The sequence below is a fragment of the Chiloscyllium plagiosum genome, unplaced genomic scaffold (assembly GCF_037043375.1).
Source record: "Chiloscyllium plagiosum isolate Xiang-an unplaced genomic scaffold, Cpla_swu_hap1 HiC_scaffold_14, whole genome shotgun sequence".
Taxonomy (NCBI): Eukaryota; Metazoa; Chordata; class Chondrichthyes; order Orectolobiformes; family Hemiscylliidae; genus Chiloscyllium; species Chiloscyllium plagiosum.
Genome location: NW_028270152.1, coordinates 74,990,603 through 75,017,742, shown reverse-complemented (window position 1 = coordinate 75,017,742; position 27,140 = coordinate 74,990,603). Strand labels below are relative to the sequence as shown.

Here is a 27,140-nt window from a genome sequence, read left to right as displayed (position 1 = left end):
CCCAATCTTGCCCCAGTCCGAAGCCCCGTTCTTTCCTACTGCCGGGCCAATGAGGTTATTTATTATTTTTCTCGCAGCCCAGAATGTAATCAGATGCAAGTACATGAGAAAGGAAAACTGAATTAATGAGGAGGGATAATGTGCTTTAACATAACCAATTTGTTATGTATCAGACTTAAGTAAGAGGAAATGTGCACTTTTGTGGCAATAATTATGTTGTAAATTTGTTTCAGGAAGCCGCTGAACTTTCAGAATCTGAGTGAACATTTAGATCGTCTGCTCTCTGAGGGATTGGACAATGAAGCAGAAGACAAAGGTAGAATATATAAGATTGGAATGTAAAATAGGGCTATAATGCCAGGTTGTTTTGTGGGAAGGGGTAATAAAATTTTGTGATCCAGAGTCCTATATGTATTTATATATGGCCAAGAATGGCATTTGTGCTTAATGCCAACATTTTGTGAGCCGAGTTATGTATCAACATGCTTCTGTTTAGGGTCTTGGTCTCATCTTGCTCGACCCGTCTGTAGCTTTTCACATGGTTGACCATGCTGACTTTCATTATGCATTATAGAATCATAGAATCCCTACATTGTGGAAACAGGCCCTTTGACCCAGCAAGTTCACACCGACCCTCCAAAGAGTATCCCATCCAGACCCATTCGCCTATTACTTTACATTTACCCCTGACTAATGTACCCAAACCTACACACCCCTGAACACTATGGGGAATCGAGTATGGCGAATTCACCAACCTGCACATCTTTGGATTGTGGGAAGAAACTGGAGCACCTGGAGGAAACCCAGGCAGACATTGGAAGAATGTGCAAACTCCACACAGGCAATTATCTGAGATTGGATTCGAATCCGGGTCCCTGGCACTGTGAGGCTGCAGTGCGAACCACTGAGCCACTGTGCCACCCCTCCTATTGCCCTATCTCTATTGCCCTCAGATGTTTCTTGAAATAACTCCCAGTGGTATCCCGTCACCAAGTCAACCTTTATTTACACAGAAACCATCCTGGACGATAGTACAGCCTTGGACAGAGTCAGTATCTCTGACACTCACCCCTTCTCTGTCAGCCAGGCCTCCCTGATTGGACTAGATTAATAGCCCCAGTCAGGGAACTCACATTCTTTTGAGGTCCAGATAACTATAGTTCTCTTCCTGTCTATTCAGTCATAGCCAAAGAATTCCTGCAGTGTCTTCTCCTGTACTTGCAACATTACCACTGATATCCCCCCAAGCTGCAATCTTTGTCCCCCTCTATTCCTGACTTCCCTGCTGGTTTGCAGCATCATACCTTAAAAACATGAGGTTCCACATATACGTTCTTGACACCCAGCTCTGCCCAATCACTGACTGTCTTGATTTCTTCTTTGCCACTTGTTTGTCAGACTTCTTGTCTGACATCCATTACTGAATTTTCAGTAATTATCTCCAGTTAGGTATCAGAAAATTAAAGCTATTGCTACAAGCTCTGATTTTTAGCCTCTGACTCCACATTTCTCCTGACCCATTATTTGAGACTCAAGCTGACTGTTTGCAATGTTTGTGTCATATTTATTTTGAATGGAACGTCAGCCCCATATTCAGTCCATTGCCAAGCCAAACACCATTGTAACATTGCTTGCCTCTGCTCCCCCTGCCTCAGGCTAACTGGTGATGAAAGTGTCGTCCTTGCCTTTGCAACTGCTTCAGTAATCTCCTGATAGCTTCCCATCTTTCACCCTGCATCATTTTCAGCTTAAAGAAAACTCCGACTCTTCTAATCCAAGTCTCACAAAGTCTGACCGGCTAGCATTCTTGTACATGCTGATCTATTTTGGCAAGAGGTCCATAAATGTCTTGGTTTGGTGGTATTGTCCCAATTTGTCTCTAACCCCCCTTCTGTGATCTCTCTGCACCTCTTGTTCTAACTGTGGGATGTCACTCATGATTGCTTAGTATCTAGCTGTACTTGCAATTCTTTCCAAGAGGCATTTGAAGCCCAGATGCGGCAAAATCTGGAAATGTTAGTGGGAGGCTAATAATTATACTGTAAGATGATGTTAGTGCCATGACTGTGCCAGTCAATGACCTTCTCCAATAAGTGAGGATCTAACCACCTCTCCTGGGTGTTCTGTGGCAAATGGCTCAATTCTTACAATTTAAGTTTGGACTGTGGTAGTACATTTGCCTTGATGTGTGTTGCTGTAGTGACACTCAAGAAGCTTGATGAAATTTAGAATTAAGTAGCCTACCTATCTACTGGCTTAAAATTCACTTTTTCTGCAATTGGCATAGCACGGCTATACTGTGCATTGTCTGCAGGATGCAGTGCAACAAATTGCAGTGGCTTTTTTTGGCAGCTTCTCCTTAATCGACAACATTATGTCACCTTGAAAGGCAAGAATAGTAGACACATGGGAAAACCAGCACCTCCCTGTTGCACATCATTCTGACTTGGATATATATTTGGTTATTCGGTCAGATTCCTGGAACCCCCTACCTAACAGTAGTGGGGCAGCCTGCTCTATAGCTGAAGATCACTGGTTTAAGAAGAAAGTCCAGAACCTCTTTTGAGGGTAACTAGGAATATGCAATGAATGCTGGCTCTCCTAACACGTTCCAAATTTTGAAACTGAAATGTTTTAAAGTTTATAGCTGGAAAAATATAGAAAAGAGGCTATACAATAAAAGTGGCTGAATTCCAATGTCATTTTGATGGCACATTAAGACCCCTGAGCCAACATTTTCAGTCTCTGTCACAAGCTCTGCTCTCTTGCAATTGATTTCATTCCCTTTCCCCAGCCACAGTTTCAGACTTGGCCACCTACTTGCAGACGTTGGTGTCCTGTGTGACTTCAAAATGAGCCATTGGATTTTATCACAGAGATTGTCTGTTTCTACCTTGAAACATCATCGACCCTCTCCCCAACATCAGCCGTTAAAACCTTGAATTGTTGGAAATCCCAATTCGTGCTTTTGTAATCACCAGACTTGACTGTTCCAGTGTGCTCCTGGCTGACATTCCATGCCTTTGTTATTGTTGCCTGTGTCTTAACTAACATCAGGTTCTGTTCATTCACCATTCCTGTGGTTAATGGCCTATAATTTCTCCTGATAGTTGCATTTAAAATGTTTAATTCTTATTGTGGCCTCCCTTTCATTGAATCTATTTCATCCTCTGGCCCTACAAACGCCCTACTTTGCCTGATTTTAGCCTGTGGTATATCCATCACTCTTTGCACCACCACATTGTAGCCATGACGTCTTGCCTGGATTTATTCTCTAGAATTCACTCTTAATTTGGTCTTCCTGCTTAATTCCCCCCTAAAACTCCCATCTTTGACCAAGCTTTTAATCATTCTTTCTAATTTCTCATGTGGCTAAATGTCTTTTTGTTTTTCATATGACAATTTTAGATCACTTACAGTGTGGAAATAGGCCCTTCGGCTCAACAAGTCCACACCGACCCTCCGAAGAGCAACCCACCCAGACCCATTTCCCTACGTTTACCCTTTCACCTAACACTAACAATTTAGCATGGCCAATTCACCTAACCTGCACATTTTTTTTCAGACTGTGGGAGTGTGCCCACGCAGACATGGGGAGAATGTGCAAATTCCACACAGACAGTTGCCTGAGGCGGGAATTGAACCCAGGTCTCTGGCACTGTGAGGCAGCAGTGCTAACCACTGTGCCACCGTGCCGCCCACAGTCCTTTTCAACAGTCCTTTCTCATTGAAGACAAAAGCAGTTTTTTTTTTGAAAGATTGCCATTGGCTAATCTAATTAGGATGACTGTGAGAGACAGTTCTAATTTCTGCAAACAGCAACGAATGCTTTATATTTATTTGTGACCAGTTACAGATATGTGCTGAGAGCACATATTTATAATGAAAAGCTGAAGAATGTGGGAACAAAGCAATACAGGATTCAGGAGCAGGAGTGGCCAGGTGTCTGGCACTAAGCCTGGCTCTCTGGCTGAGAAGGGAAGGGGTAGAATAGGAGAACAATAGTGATGGGAGGTTCAAACGTGAGAGGAAGAGACAGGAGATTCTCTGGTCGCATGCAAGACTCCCTGATGGTGGTTGCCTCTTGGGTGCCAGGGTCAGGAATGTCTCTGATCGCGTTGACAGGATTTTTAAGGGGGAAGGAGAGCAGGCAGAAGCTGTGGTACACATTTGTACCAATGACATAGGTAGGGAAAGGGAAGAAGACCTGAAAAGAGGATATAGGGAGTTAGTTTGGAAGCTAGAAGGCAGGACGAGCAGAGTTGTAATCTCAGGATTGCTACCGGTGCCATGTGCTAGTGAGGCTAGGAATAGAGAGCGAGTGCAGATGGCTGCAGGGCTGGCATAGGAGGAAAGGCTTTAGATATGTGGGTCATTGGGATACCTTCTGGGGAAGGTGGGAGCTGTACAAGAAGGACAGATTGCACTTGAACTGAAAGGACACCAATATCCTGGGTGGGAGGTTTGCGAGAGCTCTTCAGGAGGGTCTAAACTAATATGGCATGGGGGTGGAACCTGAGCTACAGATCAGATGATGGACTAGGTAGTGAACAGCCAGATACAGTGTGCAGAGAGTCTATGATGAGGGATAGACATGTGATAGGGAAAAGGTGCAGTCAGTGTTGAGAGTTGAAGTGTGTCTACTTTAATGCAAGCAGTATCAGGAATAAGGGTGACCAGCTCACAGTCACGGATGAGTTCTTGGAACTATGATCTTGTGGCCATTACGGAGACTTGAATATCATCGGGGCAGGAATGGTTGTTGGATGCTCCAGGGTTTTAGATGTTTCAAAAGGGATGGGGCATGGGTAGATAAAAGAAGTGGAGGAGTGGCATTGCTAATCAGGGAAAGTATCACAGCTGCAGAAAGGGAGGTCGTCAAAGAGGGTTTGTCTACAGAGTCCGTATCGGTGGAAGTCAGAAACAGGAAATTTCGACAGGCCTCCCCAGTAACAACAGAGACATGGAGTAGCAAATTGGGAAGAAGATTTTGGAAATGTGTAAAAGTATCAGGGTTGTTGTCATTGGTGACTTTAACTTCCCTAATTTTGTGGACAGTGAGGAGGCAAAGATCCTCACCAAAGGCGCAGCAATCTCTTCCCTCGCTTCCTGTAGAAACCTTGGGTATATCCCATCTAGCCCAGGGGATTTATCTATCCTTATGTTTGTCAAAATTTTCAGCACATTCTCCTTCTTAACACCAGCATATCAGTCTGTTTCATGCTGTCCTCAGAAACGTCAAGGTCCCTCTCACTAGTGAGTACTGATGCAAAATATTCATTAAGGACTTCCCCTACTTCCTCCAATTCCAGGTGCACGTTCCCTTCACTATACTTGATTGGCCCTATCCTCTATGGCCATCCTCTTGTTGCTTACGGAAGTGTAGAATGCCTTAAGGTTTTCCTTAATCCTACCCGCTAAAGCTTATTCATGCCCCATTTTAGTTCTCCTAAGTCCATTCTTCAGTTTGTTCCTGACCACTTTGTGTAACCCTCCTAAAGCCTTGTCTGATCCTTGCCTCCTTAACCTTAAGTAAGTTTCTCCTTGTTCTTGACTGGAAGGGCTGTTGTAGGTTGCAAAAAGACATTGACAGGATGCAAAACTGGGCTGAGAAGTGGCAGATGGAGTTCCACCTGGAAAAGTGTGAAATGATTCATTTTGGAAGGTCGAACTTGAATGCAGATTACAGGGTTAAAGGCAGGATTCTTGGCAGTGTGGAGGAACAGAAGGATCTTGGGGTCCTTGTCTGTAGGTCCCTCAAAGTTGCCACCCAGGTTGATAGGGTTGTTAAAAAGGCATATGGTGTGTTGGCTTTCATTAGCAGGGGGATTGGTTTAAGAGGCATGAAGTTATGCTGCAGCTCTGTAGAGTCTTGGTTAGCCCATACTTGGAATATTGTGTTCAGTTCTAGTTGCCTCATTATAGGGAGAATGTGGAAGCTTTCGAGAGGGTGCAGAGGCGATTTACCAGAATGCTGTCTGGACTGGAGGGCATGTCTTATGAAGAAAGGTTGAGAAAGCTAGGACATTTCTCATTGGAGCGAAGGAGGATGAGAGGTGACTTGATAGAGGTATACAAGATGATGAGAGGCATAGATAGATGGATAGCCAGAGACCTGTTCCCATGGTAGAAATGTCAATCACGAGGGGGCATAATTTTAAGGTGATTGGAGGGAGCTTTAGGGGAGATGTCAAAGGTAGACTCTTCACACAGAGAGGTGGGTGTGTGGAATGCACTGCCAGCAGTGGTAGTAGAGTCCGAGACATTAGGGACATTGAAGCGACTCTTGGATAGGCACATGGAAGTTAGTACAATGAAGGGTGTATAGGTTAGTCTGATCTTAGAGTAGGATAAAAGGCCAGCACGTTATGAAGGGCCAAAGGGCCTGTACTGTGTTCTTACTGACTCCCTATAGACTGCACCACTCAGGAAGAACATGTCTGGTCTGGTCATGGTCTCAACTGCATTTTCCCGTCTGCATTTCCCCCGACCCAACATGGTAGACCTTGACTCTCTTGTCTATAAAAGCATCCTTATAAACTCAGCCTTTAATAAACTAGTTGGCCCAGTCTTTGTTTTCTTAGCAAGATAATTCCACATCTTAAAGAATGTCTGGAGTGAAGATTCTTCCTAATATCAGTCTTCGAAGGGCAACTTCCTATTCTTAAACTGTGTCCTCTAGTTTTAGTCTCGCCTACAACAGGAAACACCTCCCGATATCCATCCTATCCACTCCCCTCCGTAATGTTTCAGTAATACTCAATTATTTATGTGCCATTAATGCCATGCAATGATCATCTTCTCTGAGAGAAAATCTGACCACCTCCCCTTAATGTCCAGTGGCATTTTAATTGCTGAATTACCTACCATCAGCATCCTGGGGATTACCGTTTACAAGAAAACTAAACTGTACCAGCCATATAAATACTGTGGCTAAAAGTAAAGGAAAGTGATTCTGTGGTGAATAACTTCACTCCTGTCTAAAGCTTGTCCAGCATTTTCAAGACCCAAGTCAGGAGTTTCATCACTTGTAGCTTTTAATAACCAGAGACCATTACACATTTGAGATTGAGGAGATGCTTTGATCTGATGGGGAAAAAAAACCTGAAAATGTTGTTCTGGCAGCATGTGAAGAGAAAAACATAGTTAATGGTACAGGTCACAGGCCATTGGATCATTGACCTAGAATGTTATCTTTGTTTCTTTCCCCAGCGATACTACCAGACCTATTGAGTATTTCCAACATTTTCTGTTTTTGTTTTCAATTTCCAGCATCTGAGCTATTTGGTCTTTGTTCCACTCTTTTTGATTTGATTCATTTCAAACCAGCTTTCTTGATCAGCTCTCATTCCTCAGACAGGAATGCAGTGTATCACACCAGACAATGCCAATATTAGTTGAACTCAAGAATGACTAATCACCATTTTTTTCAGAACTATTGTTCTTTTAAAACTTAATTTTACATCTTTACAATGCCAGGTTCCAACTGTATGTCAGTAACCAGAACCACTTGGATTAGATTTCATCCTGTGGCTTATCTCCGAATGTAAAGCTCCCAGAAACCTTGATTAGATTCAGGCTGTTCATCAGTGCGTGATTTTTCTGTAATGCTGTCAATCAGCCATCGTGCATAGTTTCTGACTGAGGAATTGATTGTCAATTACATTTCAGATCAAAATATGGATGGGCGCCTTGGACCAGCCACTGTGGTCCTGGATCACACTAGTGGTTTTGAGGGGTTGCTGCTTGTGGATGATGATTTACTTGGGGTAAGGAATTTAGAATAAAGCTGCTTATTCATCATGTTGGGTTAACTCATTGCTGTCTGAAGAAAAGCCTTTTTCATTTCACCTATTTTTCTAATCAACCTGTTTGTTATTACACATCTCCTGGAGCAGGTGAGACTTTGAACTAGGGCCTCCCAATCCAGGGATAGGGCTGTGAGACAAGCGGGTCCCTGTTTCATTTTACTTTCCATTTCCTAATTTGCGTGTCTTGAATTCCCAATTGGAACACAGCTCCATAGGTTGCAATTATTGGCCAGCACTGCTGTTAATGAACCTTCCTCATCTTTGTGTATTGCCCTTCCTGTAGTTTAAACAATCTAATTGGAGTTCTGATCTTTTTATTTCAACCTTGTTGAATTCGAGCATAATTTAAAGGAACAGATGCTGGCCATTTCTTTTGCATTGTTTTTGATGGCTATGTTGCAATAACCCTGAACATCCAGACTAATTGCATTGCTATTCCTTCATTGCCACTTTCTTTGTTCTATTAATCCTGAGGAATGGTTTTGACAGTGATGTTACCTTCTCTCTGCCTGTATTTGAGGATGTGACTGTGGAACCATGAAATTTGGCTTGTATTAAATATTGTTTGTTCCATTGTAGGTTGTTGGTCACAGTAACTTCAGCTCAATCAGAGCTACCTCGTGCGTGTATAAAGGTGAGTGTGAAGGATTTTGATTGGTCCAGAGAGTGTGGCTTTGCACTTCATTTAAAACATGATCGGGACCAGGGTTGTTCAGTTTATTTTTACCGATTTTAATCTGGTGCTATTGGACAATGATACTGAGAGTATCTCATTATGGGGTAGATTGGTGATGCTGAAATTGTTTCATTAATTTGGGGAATGGTTTCAGAAAGACCTTTTTTTTTAGAGGAAGTAATTGGGTGCTGAGTGTCAGGAATGTCTCATTATTTCTGAAGAGGATGGTCTCCTTGGAATGAATTTGGAAGTGTGACTTGAGGAACTTGTTAACTTTGGAGTGATACTGAACAGTGTACCCTCCATTTTCTTCTTGTTATGTACGACTTGCCTTGTTTATTTGCATGTCATTTTCTGTTTTTGCAACTGTGTTAATTGAAAGAGGCTGAAGTGTGGTAAAAACAATGACTGCAGATGCTGGAAACCAGATTCTGGATTAGTGGTGCTGAAAGAGCAGAGCAGTTCAGGCAGCAACCGAGGAGCAGTAAAATGTGCTCTGTCCCGTACGGGGGACCTTTTTGGGGAGCTGAGAGGGCACCTTGCTGCTGAAAATCACTCATACAGTCATACAGCATGGAAACAGATTCTTCGATTCAACTCGCTCATGCTCACCAAGTTTCCCACTTGCTTGCGTTTGGCCCATATCCCTCTAAAACTTTTCTTGTTTGTGTACCTATCTAAATATCTTTTAAGTTTTGTAATTGTGCCTGCATCTACCACTTCTTCTGGCAGTGGTGTTCCTGATGAAGGGCTTTTGCCCGAAACGTCGATTTTCCTCCTCCTCGGATACTGCCTGAACTGCTGTGCTTTTCCAGCACCACTCTAATCCAGAATCTGGTTTCCAGCATCTGCAGTCATTGTTTTACCTAGTTAATTCCACAAAAACCACCCTCTTGTGTGAAAAAGTTGCCTATCAGGTTTCTCTTAAATCTTTCTCCTCTCGTGTTAAAAATATCCCCCTCGTATTGAACTCACCCACTCTAGGGAAAAGACCTTGGTTTTTCACATTATCTATGCTCCACATGATGTTATAAAGGTTTTATAATTCTCTAAGGTCACCCCTTAACCTCCTATACTCCAGTGAAAAAAACGTCCCAGCCTCTCTTTATAATTCAAACCCTCCCAATTCCGGCAACATTCTGGTAAACTTTTCTAAGCCCCCTCCAATTTAATAATATCCTTCCTATAGCAGGACAATCCAAACTGGACGCCATACTCCAAATGTTGCCTCACCAATGTTCTGTACAACCTCACCATGACATGCCAGTTTCTGTACTCTGTAGTTTGAGCAGTGAAGACAAGCATGCTGAATGCCTCCTTAACCACCCTGTCTACCTGTGATGGAATTTTCAAAGAACAAATATCTGAACCCTTACGTGTCTCTTTTGGAAAAAAAGTACCCTACCATTAACTGTATAAGTCCTGCCCTTGTTTGCTTTACCAAATTGCAATACCTTGCATTTATTCAAATATAATTCCACCTGACACACCTTAGCCCATTGACCCAATTGGTGAAGACCCCTTTGTAACTTCCTTTGCTATGGACTGTATAACCAATTTTGGTGTCATCCAGAAACTTACTAACCATGGGTCCTAAATTCTTGTGCAAACCATTTATATAAGTGACAAACAAAAGTGGACCCAGCACTGATGATCACAGGCCTCCAGTCTGAAAAACAACTCTCCACTACTACCCTCTGTCTCCTACTGTGAACCCAATTTTGTATCCAGTTGGCAAGCTCTCCTTGAATTCCATGTGACTTAAAATATTCTTACAAGCTAGAAGATGGCATTGGGAGTATCCTCTCACTTTGGGAGGGAGAATGTCCATGCCAGATACTGCCAGAACCAGGGAATGATGTTGGCACTTTCATTAATCAGCGTGAGGCAGTGGTGTTCTGAGTGTCTGACTAATTGAAGAAGGTTGGATTGACTCATTGATATGGAAGAGACCATGGTGCTGGGTGTGTCTGATTATTCTGTAAAAATTTCCTAGATTAATCAAACACATCCAGCACTACAGTCCATTCCACATTATAAAATGATTTCTATTAATGCTGTTGGGATGAATTCTGATTCAACCACACTACTGTCCTGACATGTTACTCAAATAGTAAATCAAAGAATTTATGTTTAAATCAACTCGAAGTTTAATCATTCACTTTTGGTTTAAAATGTTTTAAGAAGCTAAATGTCTTGGAAATGAACTTTAGTATAAGTGCAAGTGACAACGTCTTTGATTGTATTAAAACCCCATTTGGTTCATGAACATCCTTATTTGGTCTAACATACATGTAACTCCAGTCTAATGTGGTTGACTCTAGCTGTCCTGTGATACCAAACCACTATTGCATCAATGTGATAGAAGAAGGCTCACCATCAGCACCTCCGGGTGGACAATAAATGGCCTTACGTATGACGCCTAAATCAAGAGAACGGTTTTCTTTTGTTTAAAGTCAGGGCACAATCAGTGCATGAAAAACTGGCTAAAACGAAGATGATTCACAACAGGCTGATAAATCCATTCAGCTGTTGAATCTGAAATATGCAAACAAGATCATGGCTGATTTGGTTGTAACCACAAATCCTGGAACATGTTGATGTGCATTTAAGTTTTTGCTCATCAGCAAGAACAAGTTTATTTAATTTTGTTGTGTTCCCACTGTTTCCTTTACAGTCCACAAGCGCGTGATTTTGATAATAAAGATCTTCAGAAATATTGTCGGTGCATGTTTTGTGATTATGATGCATGTGTTTGAGCTGTGAGTGAGACTATTGTGAAATTATCTAGACTCTTTCTGTCATGTAGTGTTATGATGTTAAGTTAACCTTGTTGACTGAATGATTCTCATCTTGTTCTTTGCTATAGGAAAATGGATGTATGAAGTTCTGATCTCATCTCAGGGGTTGATGCAGATTGGTTGGTGCACCCTAAACTGCAGGTTTAATCAAGAGGTGAGTCTGTGTCTCTCTATTTATCTCTTTTACTTGTGCGTGAAGGGACTGCAAAATATTTTGATAAGTGGGAGACTTGACAACTCAACAATGTTGTTCATCTATATGAAATTCATATGAAGTTCACTAGAGATCCTTGGACAGTACCTTCCAAAGTTATAACCACTTTGATCAAGAATGACAAGGGGAGCAGATATTAGGGAAACATCTGCAAGTTTTCCTCCAAGCTTCTCACCATCCTGACTTGGAAATAAATCATCATTCCTTCACTGTCACTGGGTTTACTTCCTGGAATTCCCCCCTCACGAGCATTATAGGTCTATGTACAGCATCTCGACTGCAGCAGTTCGAGGCAGCTCTCCACCTCTTTCTCAAGGGTAATAAATGCTGACCAGCCAGTGACCCCCATGTCCGTCAAGTGAATGAGAACAAAAAGTAGTTTGCTTAATATAAAATATCTGCTCCACAGGAGAGTTATCAGATAAAATCTGACACTGATCCACACGAGCTATTGGGGCAGCTTGGACAAAGAATGACTTTTAAAGAAACTTCAGAGCATTTGGAGTGGGTGAATTCCAGAACCGAGCTGCAACCTTGGGGCAGAGGGAGTTGATGTGTAATTAGCCAGAATTGGGGGAGATTAGCGATCTTGGAATGTTGTCAGGTTGAATGAAGTTATTAAGGTAGAGGGATTTAGACAAGGGAATGAGAGTTTTAAATTTGAAGTTGTATATTAGGAAAGGAAATCAGTCAGCAAGCATGGGAGGGTAACTATGAGCAAGTTAGAATTTGAACACCTGAGGCCTGGATGAACTGGCGTTTACTTGATTAACTGTAAAGCATGAGCCATAGGAAGCTGAAAGGAGTCTGGTGGACTGACTGATTTTTATTTGCTGCTGCTGTTCAGTCTTAATTTCTTAGTTTCCTTTGGTTGTCAAATACTACTTCTGTTCAGCAAATGCTGCTACATGTCAGGCTTTTCCCATTTTGGTGTCACCTAAGCTTTATACCTTCACTGATTGTAAGACTTTTTCTAGTTCATCAAATCCTCAGTGCACTTTGTGCAAAACCGAGAAGATTATAGATATCCATTTGTGCCAATTCTTTTGTTCAAAAAAGGTTCATTTCAGAATGGGTGGAGCAAAGTGGGAATTTTAATCTGTTCACATATATACTTTTTTTTCCCCCCAGCAAATAGAGTAAAGGACAGGTTCACATAGACTCCAGGGAATTTGATGAGACTTGTGTGGTTTGTTATTGTGCTGCTTTACATGGATTAAAGAAAGTTGTATCTGACTGATTATTTCTATCACTGTTTCACGGATTGCAAAGAGTTGTGCTTGACTGTGATTAACTCTCACTGTTTTGCAGGGATTACAGAGAGTTGTGTCAGACTGTGATTAAATCTCTCTCTTTCGCATAATTGGAGAGATCCGTGGCTGACTCTGACAAATCACATTCCATTTCATGGGAATTACAGATCGTACTGTGTGACTGACTAACTTTCACACTGTAATGCTAGGATTATGGAGAACTGTGTCAGTCTGACTACAACTAACCCACACTATTAAACTGGTGTTATGTAAAATTGTATCAGACTGACTAATTTTCATAATATTCACAGGATTTGCAGAGCGCTGTTTCAGATTATAATTAATTCTTACATTTTTTCATTAGGATTATGGAGAGCTGTATCTGGGTGATAAACTCGCACTTTTTCACGTGGATTGTATTTGTAACTAGTTCTTATACTGCTTCACAGGGATTAAAAGAGCTGTGTCTGATTATGGCCAACTTTCTCTGTTCCACAAGAGTTACAGAGAACTGTGTCTGATGACTCTCATTAATTCTCAGGAATTATAGAGAGCTGTGTTGGACTGTGATTAATTCTCTTGCAATTTCCCAGTGATACAAAAAGCAGCGTCGGCCTGGTTACAGAGTTATAGAGTCATACAGCGTGGAAACAGACCTTTCGGTCCAACCAGTCCATGCCAAACATAATCCTAAACTAAACTAATCCCACCTGCCTGCTCCTGGTTTATATCCCTCCAGCCCTTACCTATTCATTTACTTATCCAAATGTCTTTTCAACATTGTAATTGTATCCACATCCACCACTTCCTCAGCAAGTTCATTCCACATGCAAACCACTCTGTTTTTAAAAAAAAATTGCCACTCATTGTGTTTTTTAAATCTCTATCCTCTCGCCTTAAAAATGCGCCCCCTAGTCTTGAAATCCCCCATCCTCGGGAAATGACAAGTACCAGTAACTCTATCGATATCCCTCATTATTTTATAAACTTTTGTATCTCCAGTAGTTTCACTGAGATTACTAAAAGATGTCTTAAGTTTGCACATGACACAGGTTTTGGGGGTGCAGAATACTTGAGGGCTGAATAAATTTGCTGAATAGACATATAAGGACCAAATGAACAGCCCAGCTAAATGTAAGGTACTCCATTTTGATGGAAAGGTTAGGGAAATGACTTATTGTTTGCAAAGTGTAAATACTGACGAAAAACAAAAGGATCTCAATAAATGTGCCCATCATTAACGTTTTGGGGGACAACAAAAGAGCCAAACAAGCACTACGTGTTATTTCTAAAGATGTGGGATTGAAAAGCAAGAAGCTGTGCTTAATCTACATTGACTCTTAGTTTGACCACAGGTGGAATGATACATGCAGTTTAGTCACCATATTATAACAAATTTAGAGGCCTTAGAGAGGGTGCAAGGGTGAAATCAGAAGTGTTTAGGCATACCTAATCAGGAAAGGATTGACTGGCTGAAGGTTGATTTGTTAGAATCCTTAACATTGTGGAAGGGCTTGGCGGAGTGATTACCAAAGGAATGTCCCCTCTTGTGGGGAAGAACATAACTTGAGCTCATCGATATAAGGTGTTATTGATCTTGATAATCATGAAGAAATCCAACAGGGAATTCAGAAGAAACTCCGATATGCAACGAGTCATGAGAACGCTATAGGGAATGCTTGAAATGAATAGTATGGGTGTATTTAAGGGGAAGCTAGACAAGCACATGAGGGATCATAGTTATGATGAGAAAAGATGGGGGAGGCTTCAGTGGAACATAAACATTGATATGACTGATTAGTCTGTATGGCCTGAGTCTGTGCTATATATCCCTGTGGCGGATTAACTTGCTCTGTTTCGTGGGAATTACTGCGAGCTGTTTCTGATTGTAATTGACTGGAATGTAGTTTCATGAGGCTTATATTTGTCTGACTGTGACTCCTTCGCTGTTGTAATTCTGTGCCAGATCTAGTATATAATAGAAGATCAGTAGTGAGCTTGAGGAGGTGGGGGAGTTGATTGTAGACAACAACTTAGTACAATCCTGGAACTGAAGAATTTGTTCAGAAGCAAAAAGGTGAACATCTGTATCTAAACACTCTACCTTTACACTTTACAATGTTTCTTTATTAATGTAATATTTTGAGGTGCCTAATTGTTGTCATTTGTGTGTTAAGATTGTACTAACCTATACATTAAGGATGAATGAGGCTAATAGGTGCCTCTTTGGTCTGATATTAGCTGAATCTTTCATGCTGAATTTTGGTTTCTATGAAGTGAAATTTGCTGGAAACCCACTTGCTGCTTCAGTTATTGCCAGTTTTTTCAATCTGTCTTCCTGACATCTGTCTATCTCCTGAAACAGGAGGGCGTTGGTGATACGTCAGATTCTTACGCCTACGATGGGAATAGAGTGCGCAAGTGGAACGTCACCACAACTAATTATGGAAAAGTAAGTGACTTGTTTATTTATGAACGAATCTGAAAAAGGTGGATAAGAACAGAGTTATTTCCACCTAAATCTGAAAGTTTATTCCATAAAAAGCTGAGCCAGTGTGGCTTATGGTGAAATGGGGTAAAGGGTAAAGGAGATTTGGATCAGGGCTTGCACATTGACTAATTCAGTCTCCATTTCTTACTGACAGTTTTGTATTTATTTTCTTTATGACTGTTTGTTTGTGTCCAAAATTGAAATAGAAGTTGCCTACATCAACTTGTTGCATTTCTACAGTGTTTTATTTTTGCTAGCCATAACCCTCTTCTATCCCAGGTGAATACAGAGATGAGGAGTCTTGACATACTGCTTGTCTTCCTTCAGACATTTAATACATCATGTGGCTACTTTTGTTTAATTCCTAAATCCTGCCTGCCATTCTTACTTTCTCTTTATCTCTTGCTGAAATCCATTTTTGGGCCTTTTATTATCAGTACTTTGATTTACCAGTGCTCCACTCAGTGAAATCACCATTTCCACAAGCTACAGATCATCTAAAATGCAGTGGTTCACCATCACATCATTCCTGACCTCACCCAGCAGTGTTTGCTCCTTGTGTCTAAGTGACTCAATTTAACATCCTTGTTATCTTTCAGTTATGACTGTAATCCCCTTTAAAATCTCCCCACCTTAGCGTCCTTTAACATCTTCACGTTGTCCTGTGGGATGCCCTGCTTCATGTCCTCTGTCCTTCTCTCCATCCTACACTGGTCCAAGACTAGCAGAACCCTTCTTATTTACTTTCTTCAGTCCAGTATTGATTGTTCAGCCACTATTGCATCTGCCTTCCGATTCTACTTCTAGAATTTTCCTGTCTTGCCATTGCTGTCCGAGCCTTAAGGCTGACTGCTTTGGTTGTTTTTAGTATTCACACCTTTTTGTTTTCTTCCCTCCTCCTTTTCAATATTCAGTTTTAAAGTTATTGACATACATGTTGCTGCTACTCATTTATAATGGGTTTTAAAAATGTGATTGCTGTAGCTCACACCCTCTTGCTTGTGAGTCACAAAGTTGTGGGAGCTTTCTTTATGCTAATTGCCCTCCCCATTGCCAATATTATAACAAATGACAACTGTAAAGACCATGTCATGGAACACAGAAGAGGCCCCTTGACCAATTAAACCTGTGCTGACCTATCTGCACTAGTCTCACTTCCCACACTTGACCTATAGCCATGAATGTTCTGATATTTCAAGTGCTTATCATGGTTCTTTTGAAAGATTGTGAGGTTTCCTGCCTCTACCACTCCCAAGTAGATTAACACCACCCTCCAGATGGGAAAAAAACTCTTTTCTCACATCCCCTCTAAACCTTCTGCCCCTTCACTGTAAAATCATGGCTCCTTGTTATTGACCATTCAGTTCAGGGCTTCCTATCTACCCTATTATGTTCCTCAAAATCTTCTACTCCTCAATCAGGCTTCTCTGCTCTAAAGAAAACAGCCAAGCTTCAAGCTTCTCTTAAAAACCAAAATGCTTCATTCCATGCAACATCCCTATGGATCTCCTCTGCAGTCCCTCCAGTGCAATCACATCCTTCCCATTGTGAGGTGATCAGAACTCCACACACGACTCCAGCTGTGGCCTAGTCACAGTTTTATACAGCTCGAACATAACCTCCCTGTTTTTATAATCTTGCTATAGTTGAGAAAGGTAAGTGTCCTGTATGACTTCTTAACAACCCTGTCAAGCTGTCCACGACCTTTTAGGGATATGTGGACAAGCACTCCGAGATCCCTTTGTTGCTCTGAGCTTCATAGTGTCCAGCCATTCATTGAGTAATCACTTGTCTTATTAATTTTCCTAAAGTGCACATTTATCAGGGTTAAGTTCCATTTGCCACTGACCTGCCATTCTGACCAACTCACCGACATATTCCTGTAACCTAAGACGTTCTTCCTCAGTGTTAATCACTTGGCCTGACTCTACTACCACTGTTGGCAGTGCATTCCATGCACCCACCATTCTTTATGCGAAGAACCTATCTCTGACATCTCCCTAAGCCTTCCTCCAGTTACCTTAAAGTTTTGCCTCCTTGTGATAGCCATCTCTGCTCTGGGAAGAAGTCTCTGGCTATCCATTCTATCTATGTCTCTCATCATCTTATACACCTCTATCAAGTCACCTCTCATCCTTATTTGTTCCAATGAAAAAAATCTCTCAACCTTTCTTCATAAGACGTGCCCTCCAGTCCAGCAGCATCCTGGTAAATTTCCTCTGCACTCTCTCTAAAGCTTCCCCATCCTTCCTATAATGAGGCGACTAGAACTGAACACACTATTCCAAGTGGTCTAACCAGAGCTTTATAGACTTGCAGCATAACCTTGTGGCTCAAATGAAAGCCACACGCCATAAGTCGTCTTGACAACCCTATCAACTTGGGGGGGCAAATTTGACAGATCTATGGACCTGCAGTCCAAAATCCCCCTTTTCCTCCACACTGTCAAGAATCCTACCTTTTAACCCTGTATTCTGAATTCAAATTTGACCTTCCCAAATGAATCACTTCACACTTTTCCAGGTTGAGCTCCATCTGCTACTTCTCAGCCAAGTTCTGTTTGTCAGTGTCCCGTTGCAACCTACAACAGCCCTCCAAACTATCCACAACTCAATAGACCTTTGTGTTATTGGCAAACTTACTAACCCATCATTCCACTTCCTCATCCAAGTTATTTATAAAAATCACAAAGACTGGAGGTCCCAGAACAGATTCCTGTGGAACACCACTGGTCACTGAGCTTCAGGCTGAATACCACCCTCTGTTTTCTATGGGCCAGCCGATTCTGTATCCACACAGTCAAATTTCCCTGTATCCATGCTTCCTTACCTTCTGACTTTTATCAAAAGTCTTGCTAAAATCCAGGTAACACCACATCTACTGCTCTACCTTCATCAGTGTGTTTTGTCACATCCTCAAAGAATACAATAAGACTGTGAGGCATGACCTGCTCCTCTCAAAGCCGTGCTGAATGTCTCGAATCAAACAATGCTTTTCCAAGTAATCATAAATCCTGTCTCTCAGAATTCTTTCCAATAATTTGCCCACCACTGACTTTTGACTGACTTTTCTGTAATTCCCAGCATTATCCCTATTCCCTTTCTTGAATAATATTTGCCACAGTCCAATCATTTGGCAGTACTCCAGTGGACAGTGAGGACACAGAGATTGTTGTCCAAGGTGCAGCAATCTCTTCTCTCACTTCCTGTAGTAACCTTCAGTACATCCCAACTGGCCCAAGGGACTTATCTATCCACATGTTCTTCAAAATTTCCAGCAAATCCTCCTTCTTAGTGTCAACCTGTTCAAGCATGTCAGGCTGTTTCATACTGTCCTCACAAATGAGAAGGTCCCTCTCACTAGTGAATACTGAAGCAAAGTGTTCATTAAGGACCTCCCCTACCACCTCCAACTCCAGGCACAACGTCCCTCCACTATCCCTGATCGGTCCTACCCTCACTCTGGCTATCCTCTTGTTCCTCACAAGTGTAGAATGCATTTGGGATTTTCCTTAATTCTACCTGCCATGGTTTTGCATACCCCCTTCTAGCTCTCCTCAGTCTATTCTTCAGTTCCTTCCTGGCTACACTGTAACCTAGAGCCCTGTCTGATGCTTGCTTTCTCAGCCTTGAGTAAGCTTTCTTCTTTCTCTTGACTAGATGTTCCACATCTCTTGTCGTCCAGGTTCCTTCACCCTAACATCCCTTCCTTGCCTCAGTGGGACAAACCTATCCAGCACTTGCAGCAAGTGTTCCCTGAACAACCTCCACATTTCTACCTTGTATTTCTCTGAGGGTATCAGTTCCAAATTTATGCTCCACAGTTTCTGCCTAATAGCATTGTACTTCTCCCTCCCCCAATTAAATACTTTTCCATACCATCTGCTCCTATCTCTCTCCATGACTATAGTAAATGTCAGGGAATTGTGATTATTTTCATTGAAATACTGTCCCACTGAGAGATCTGACACCTGGTGTGGTTCCTGACCAGGCATCAAATCCAATATGGCTTCCCCTCTCGGTGGCCTATCTACATACTGAGTCAGGATTCCTTCCTGGGACACACCTGACAAAATCTGCTCCATCCAAACCATTTGCACTAAAGAGGTTCCAATCAATATTAAGAAAGTTGAAGTCACCCATGACAACAACCCTGTTACTTTTGCACCTTTCCAAAATCTGCCTCCCAATCTGCTCCTCTGTTTCTATTGCTATTGGGGTGTCTATAGAAAACTCCCATAAGATGACTGCTCCTTTTCTTGTTTCTGACACCCATACTGACTCAGTAGACAAACCCTCCTCGATGACCTCTCTTTCTGCAGCTATCCCTGATTAGCAATGCCATTCCCCTATCTCTTATACCTTCCTCCCTATTCCTTTTGAAATATCTAAAATCCAGAACATCCAACAATTCCTGTCCCTGTGATATCCAAGTCTCTGTAATGGCCACAACATCATAGCTCCAAGTACTAAATCATGCTGTTAAGTTCACCACCCTTATTCCTGACACTTGTGTTAAAATAGACACACTTCAACCATCTCACTGACTGCAAATTCCCTCTATCAACTGTCTATCCTTCCTCACAGACTCTCTGCATGCTGTATCTGCCTGTTCACCAGCCATTCCATCATCTGATCTGTACGTCTGGTTCTGTGCCCCTACCCAATTCGTTTTAAACCCTACTGGAAGAGCTCTAGCAAACCACCTGCCCAGGATATTGGTGCCCCTCTGGTTCAAGTGCAACCTGTCCTCCTGGTACAGGTCCCACCTTCCCTAGAAGGTATCCCAATGATCCACACATCTGAAGCCCTCCCTCCTATACTAGCTCTGTCGCCATTGTTCATCTGCACTCGCTCTCTATTCCTAGCCTCTAGCACGTGGCACTGGTAGCAATCCTGAAATTATTACTCTGCTCATCCAGCCTTTTACCTTCCAACCTAACTCCCGATATTCACTTTTTCAAGTCCTCATCCCTTTTCCTAGTTATGTGTACCACGACTTATGGCTGCTCACCCTCTCCCTTTAGAATACTGTAGACTTGATCCAAGACATCCCACCCTGGCACAAAGAGGGCAACGTACCATCTGGGAGCCTCGTTTGTGACAACAGAATCACCTGTCTGTTTCTCTAAGCTTTGGATCTCCTACCACTATTGCGCTCCTATTCTCCCCCCTTCAATTCTGAGCCACAGAGCCAGGATTGATGCCAGAAACCGGTCCGGTGTGGCTTTCCTCAAGTAGGTTCCTCCTATCTTTCCAACAGTATCCAAAACAGTATACTTATTATTGACACTTAACATTACCCCACATTCTTATCTATATTGCTTATAAATATCATGTGTATTATCATTTTTCTATATTTTTGATCGTGGACTTGTGAAATAAGAAAACAACTGTTTTGAAACCAAGGATTGCTGCATGTTTTGGAAGTAGTAACCTGACACTTATTGTAAACACTGTTCACACAGCCGCTCGTTCTCTTTTAAAAGTCAAAAAGTGTTTTGAGCATAAGCTCTTCATCAGGAATGTCAGGGGTGCCCAAGGGGGCTGAGAGATAAATGAGGTGGAAGAGTCACTTGGATGTACTGGGTAATGCTAGGTTCTGGGCTCTTTGAAATGACAAACAGGTAATGACAAGACCAGTTTGACAGTGCAGCCCCTGCCCCACCCCTCTTCCCATTTATTCCCCCCCACCACCATTTATCTCTTGGAAGAGCTTATGCTCGAAACAACAACTCTACTGCTCCTTGGATGCTACCTGACTTGCTGCGCTTTTCCAGCACCATCTACACTCCATTCTGAGCTCCAGCATCAGCTGTCCTCGCTTTCTCCAAGACGGTTTAAAAAACTGCTGGGCTGCTGGCCTGTATCAACAGGCAAACAGATTATGCTCAATGATAAATTTTTGGCTTGACCCCCATCTGAAATATTGTATTCAGTTCTGAGCACTGTATTTTAAGAAGGATATTGAAGCTTATAAAAACTGCAAAAGAAATTTACTTGAAACCTAACTGTGCACTGATAATTGCTCCCTACTGATCACAAGCCATCATAAATGTATAGAATCCCAGTGAAGCCTCCAGAATGACCAATTTGCCTATTGCTTAATGCAGAAACAATTTGCGCTCGGTTTCTTCAGTAACAATAAAAATTAATTATACATTGTTATACAACTTTAACAGGAACCGGGAGAGGGAAAGATTTGTGTAATTCAAACTATGCCCCTTCAAAACTGCAAGCACATTTGTGCACATAAATGTGCACAGATTGAAAATTATGATTAGGGTAGACAATTGACAGACAATTTCTATGGATGAAAAACAATATAGACAGGATAAAATTCTGAAAATTAAAAATCCAGACTTTTGGTGAAAAGTTATTTTCCTCACATTCATTTGAAGTTTGCAATGCTGTTGTCAGTAGAGTGGTGATTGTTCTTCATTTTAATGGTTGATCACGTGAACTAAGATCTTTCCTTGTACAAGTTACGTTAAGCTTGCTTGGTTTTCTGTCTTTCCCATGTGGTGAGAGGGTGGATGAGATGTTTGCTTTCTGTCTGCAGGATCTGGATGTCGTTTCCACTTTGCAATTACAGCTTTCAACAACGCAGCTCAAACAATTAGAATTTCCTTAAATCAAAAGATTCTCGATGCTGCTCAGTCCTCACCTTTGCCTCAGTGCTTCTAGCTGCTTCTAGCTCAGTAAAATGCAAAGCTTGAAATTCAAATGAATTTGAAGTTTACTTGAATTTCAGTTGCAACCTTCCTGGTTTTCCAGTTGTAACAGTCCAACTTCCATTTCAGTTTATACTTCCGATAAAGAAAAATATGTGATGACTTATGGGTACCATAAGATGAGGAGACTTAAGGTTGAGATTGCTACCATACAGCAGAAAAGTTCAAGGGGAGATTTTCTAGATTGTACAAAATTCTCACCTGTTTTGGTGAGAATATTTTGGTTGGCTTACGAGGAGAGACTAAGGAGTCTAGGATTATATTCATTGGAGTTTAGAAGAATTGGGGAGGTACTTATAGAAACATATAAAACTATGAAGGGAATAGATAACATGGGGGTAGAAAGGATGTTTCCTCTGGCAGGTGAAACTAGGACAAGAGGGCATAGCCTCAAAATTACAGGGAGCAGATTTGGGACCTAATTGAGAAGGAACTTGTTCACCCAAAGGGTTGTGAATCTGTGGAATTCCCTTTTGAACAGTAAAGGAATGAAAGGTTATGGCACGAGGACGGGTAAATGGAGCTAAGGCAATGAAAAGATCGGCCATGATCATATTGTGTGGCTGAGCAGGCTCGAAGGGCCAGATGGCCTACTTCTCCTGCTAGTTCTTATGTTCTTTTCTATGTTCTTATTTTGAGGAATAAATAAGAAGTAGTGGAAGAAGGTTAAGGTTTCCAAAAGAACCTGTGGCAACATGAGGGAAATGTTTTTGCATATTGACTTGTGATCTGGAAAGCATTATCTGAAAGGCGGAAGCAGATTTAGTAAAAACTTTCAAAGGGAATTGGATGCATACTTGTAAAAGGAAAAAGTTGCAGATGCTTTGGCAGTTTTTACATTAAGAAGCGAGCGTGCATACACAGTGACCAGGATGGTACCACAAAGAACTATTCTCAAGTTATCCTGTGCAAGGTAACTTGTCTGAGCCTGTGCTCACCCAAAAATATCCTAAAGATTTGCAAAACTAGGAGATAGAGTAGCGAGCAACATATTCTCCAACTTGTTATTTACATTACCGGGTGTACTGATACATTCTTTGTGCAGAAAGGAAACTTAATCTTTTCTTTCAAATGTATGTTTTTATAATTCAGTGTATTTTACCTGTAGGCTTGGGCAGCCGGTGATATTGTCACATGTGTGATAGACCTGGACGAAGGGAAGATTGCATTCTGCTTGTGAGTACAGCTTACTTATTGTGTTGTCTCAGTGTTGAATCTCTCGGGTTTGCTGAAACTGAGATCAGAAACATTGGCTAATTGTATAACGTAAATACATATGAGTGTTGTAGAGCAGAGAATGATTCAGGGGGTCCTTAACAGCTATATCTAATATACTGCAAGTGGTGGAAAACATTAGATCGTACTGGACTATATACTGAAGCTCTTGTTCGTAATCTCATATATACCCGTCAATGATGGAGGTCAGCTTTTCTTTACTGGTAAAGGTCTTAACTGGGGAGCATTGCTGTTTACATATCCAGAGATACTTCCAAAGTGAGACAGCAGTCTTGGCCACATGTCATTTGGACCATTACAGAAAATGGTCCTTGTGGGATGGAGAATCGATTCCAGAGGAGAAGGACAAAAGCTGCGAACTATTGAACTAAATACAAACTTAGCCAAGGTCCTCGGTGATTAGGTTTGTTCAAGTAGTTGTTCGATGAACAGTGACAACCATGTTAGACCATTGTGAGTAATGGAACAATCACATTCAAGTAACCATGTGTGCTGTTAATGATAGAGACTGTCTTGATGAAAATAACTGTCGTTTCTGGGTTGTCCTAAAGACCTAACTGGATCACTGATCTCCTTCACGGAAGGTAATCTTTTCTTGCTTTTCTGGTCTGATCTATGTGCAATTTTAGTCTGCTATCAATGTGACTGATTCTTCATGAACTGCCCTGTTAAGTGATCTTGAGAGTAGCTCAGTTTGAGTAAATAGGGACAAGCAATAAATCATAGTCTTAACTATGTTGCCTACATCCCAAGAAGGAATTCTAATTCTGGAGCTGCACAGTGCTTAAGGAGCTATACTCCACCATGATTAACAGAATCAAGAATCATAGAATGGTCATAGTACAAAAGGCCTTTCAGCCCTTCAATCCCTTGCTAGCTCTCTGCAAGAGAATTTAGTGACACCCACTCCCCCTCGCTTTCCCTGCAGCCCTGCAATGTCTAAACCAGACATGAGGGCATGCTCCTGTTGGGACTTGTTAAAAAGCTGAATGATTCTGGACCATTTCGTTTTGTTTGTTTGGAGCTGATCTGCTGAATTCATTTTCTCACTACATCTTATAGAAGTGTTTAAGATCAAGAGAGGCATGGATAGGGTGAATACACATGTTTTCCCAGGATTGGGTAATTGAAGATTAGAGGGCATCAGTTTAAAATTGGAGGAGAAAGAAAAGAAGGGAACCCGAGGAGCAACGTTTTTACACATAGGGTGGTACGTATATGGAATGAGCGGCTGGTGGAAGTGTTTGAGGCAGGTACATTAACAACATTTAAAAGGCATTTTGACAAATACATGGATAGGAAAGATTTTAGAAGGATATGGGCTAAGTGCAGGGAAATAGGGTTAGAGCAGATGGACACTTTAGTCAGCATGGACCAGTTTGGGCCAAAGGGCCGTGCTGTAGGACTATGATTTTATGACATTCTATGCACATTGGTAAAATAATGTGACATTAATTGATTGCTTAGAAAGATATTGCATTGTTGACTCAAAAAGAAAGTCTTGGACCAGAGAAAAATTTCAAGATTAAAACTTACTTTATTTAGATTAAGCCGGCGAGAGATCAATACTCTGTAGTCCAGATTATCAATCAAGATATCCCTAGATGGATTAATGAGAGATCTCTGAATTTTAGCAAAAAAGCAGCATATTTTATAACCCTTATGTGGATAACAAATTTAATATTTTTTATTTCCCACAAATAATGTTTCCAACTTTAAGTTCTCATCATTATTGATTTATAATATTTCTTCATCTTCTTATGTTAAAGCTAAACATTTATCAGTATTCTATTCATTGTTATTGCCTGGGAAATCAGAACTACAGGGTTATTGTAGTTCTGATTTCCCAGGTCACATGGTCACTGTGACTTCCATTTTGAACTTGTAAGACAAATTATTATTGTTAGATGGAGATTTAAAATGGAGGCTTGTAACCGTTGATTCCCCAATACTTTTATTAATGTGAAATACCAAATAAAACTGCTACCAGTTGATGCTAGCATATTCAAGAAGGAGTCATTGTTTTTTAGGGAGAATTAGAGAATGGAGGAAGAAAATCTGTTAGTAAATCAGCACTTGGTGAGGAGGAGGATCAGTGCCTGATGAGAAATTCCGAACAATTGGTGAATGGTCTTTGAATATTCCCCTGAGAGTCCTCTGCATGTTGAACCGTATTAAAACAGAAGATGAAAAGATTCAGCAGGTCAAGAGGCATGTACAGAGAGAGATGAAGAAAGGATAATATTTTCCTGATGGCTTTTGTTAAGTTACAATGACGTAAATTACATGGCTGAATAACTGGCACCTTGCAGTTATTTTAACGACAGTACTATTTGAATAATTGCATTCTTTCTGTGAGAAGCTTTTCGCATGGCATCCATGTTTAGATTCTAATTACAAACTATTTGTTAACTACATGATCAGTATAATCCAGTTACATACTGGCCTAATCACAGCAGATGCTTTGTGTGCCATAACCTGGTACATTGAAAGCTACTTTAAGTAGTTACAGTGTGATTTTGTGGAATGTGACATTTGGTATCCCTTCCCTCTGGACACCTCGACTGCTTTAAATAACTTCAGTGCCAGCTGCACCCTTGTCTGGAGCTTATTCTTAACTATGTGCTGTGTAGGTGGTGGTGATATGCTGTCCCAATGAATGCAGAATTTAAATGAAAGCTATTTCCTCAGAGGTTGCAACTATGTCAGTTCCAGCAAATGCTCAGTGAAAACACCAATTCCTGAGTTCTTTCTGCTTGATTTAAACAGCACTGTCCAATAGAGAAGCCTGTCTGCCATCTCTGAAGCAATGCAGATCATAAAAACAAATGCATGATAAACTTAGGATAAATGAATCGAGTCCTGAACATATAACAAACTGCTTCATTTGTAAAGGTGTTGAAGCCAGCATTGCTACACGAAGCTTCTCTTTGGCATGCTAAAGCCAGGAAAAGGACATGAATGTCTTAACCCCTGTCCCTCTCCTTTCTGTCTGTCTGTTTGTTTGTCTCCTTGTCTTTCTCACCTAACCACTCACTGGGGAACTGAAGCTTGGGCAAATTCACCTGGTGGTTTGAAACCTATCAAAATGTAGATCTCGGTTTTTTGGGGTTGGAAATTTTGGGATGGGGTTGACTGTTATACCAGTTTTTTTTTACATTGGATTAAAAGTTTTTTTTGTGTAATTTCCCTGAAATATGGCGTGCCTTTGACACAGTTTCTCACTGGTGATTCATGAGTGATAATTTGGTACTGGATTTGTACTGGTTTCAGGCCAAGAATGCACATTCACTGATATTCTGGACCCTCCTTTTCCAGAAATGGGATCTCCTTGGGAAATGCATTTCAAGACATCAGATTGGGTCCTGGAATAGCCTACTTCCCAGCAATCAGTCTATCCTTCAAAGAATCAGTGGCATTCAACTTTGGGAGCCGGCCACTCCGATATCCTTTTCAGTAGGTGCATTGCATTGTGAGGGTGTGGAGTATCTGTCATTTGACTAGGCACAGAACTGTTGGCCACACGTGCCATGTACTATTGCTTTTATTGTTTGTTCTCTGCTGAAAATTTTAAATTTTAAATTTTATGTGCAGCAGTGATTTTACTGCATTGATTACCATATCAATGACATGGCATACAGATTAGTTTTGAGGGCAAGGAAGCTGAGTGGAATTGAGGTTTTTTGGTGCTCTTGTCCCTGATACTTCTGGATACCAACTCTCAAACTGCTGAGAAAGCAATAGAGTTTCAAGTGGGTTTGTATTTGTCTAGCACTGACTGCACTTCTGTTATGTCAGTCATGGCTGAATTCTGATCTCCCCATCAGAGGTAAGGTTTCAAATCCTGCTTCAGGACTTCATTATAAAATGTCAGGCTGATAGTCCCATGCAGGACAGAAGGAACGCTGCACTGTAGAAAATGCCA

General features: G+C 41.4%; 1 protein-coding gene across 3 annotated transcripts in view; it reads left to right on the top strand.

The window, feature by feature from the left end:
* The window catches only part of rnf123 (ring finger protein 123), a 390,439-nt gene that overhangs the window by 20,580 nt on the left and 342,719 nt on the right, over window positions 1–27,140 (top strand). For all 3 annotated transcript variants that reach the window (XM_087994538.1, XM_087994539.1, XM_087994537.1), the window contains exons 4-10: window positions 234–316; window positions 7,672–7,769; window positions 8,391–8,445; window positions 11,357–11,442; window positions 15,121–15,207; window positions 23,088–23,155; window positions 26,534–26,662. In XM_087994538.1, the coding sequence (XP_087850664.1) occupies window positions 234–316; window positions 7,672–7,769; window positions 8,391–8,445; window positions 11,357–11,442; window positions 15,121–15,207; window positions 23,088–23,155; window positions 26,534–26,662 (606 nt within the window). The remainder of the gene's footprint in view (window positions 1–233; window positions 317–7,671; window positions 7,770–8,390; window positions 8,446–11,356; window positions 11,443–15,120; window positions 15,208–23,087; window positions 23,156–26,533; window positions 26,663–27,140) is intronic.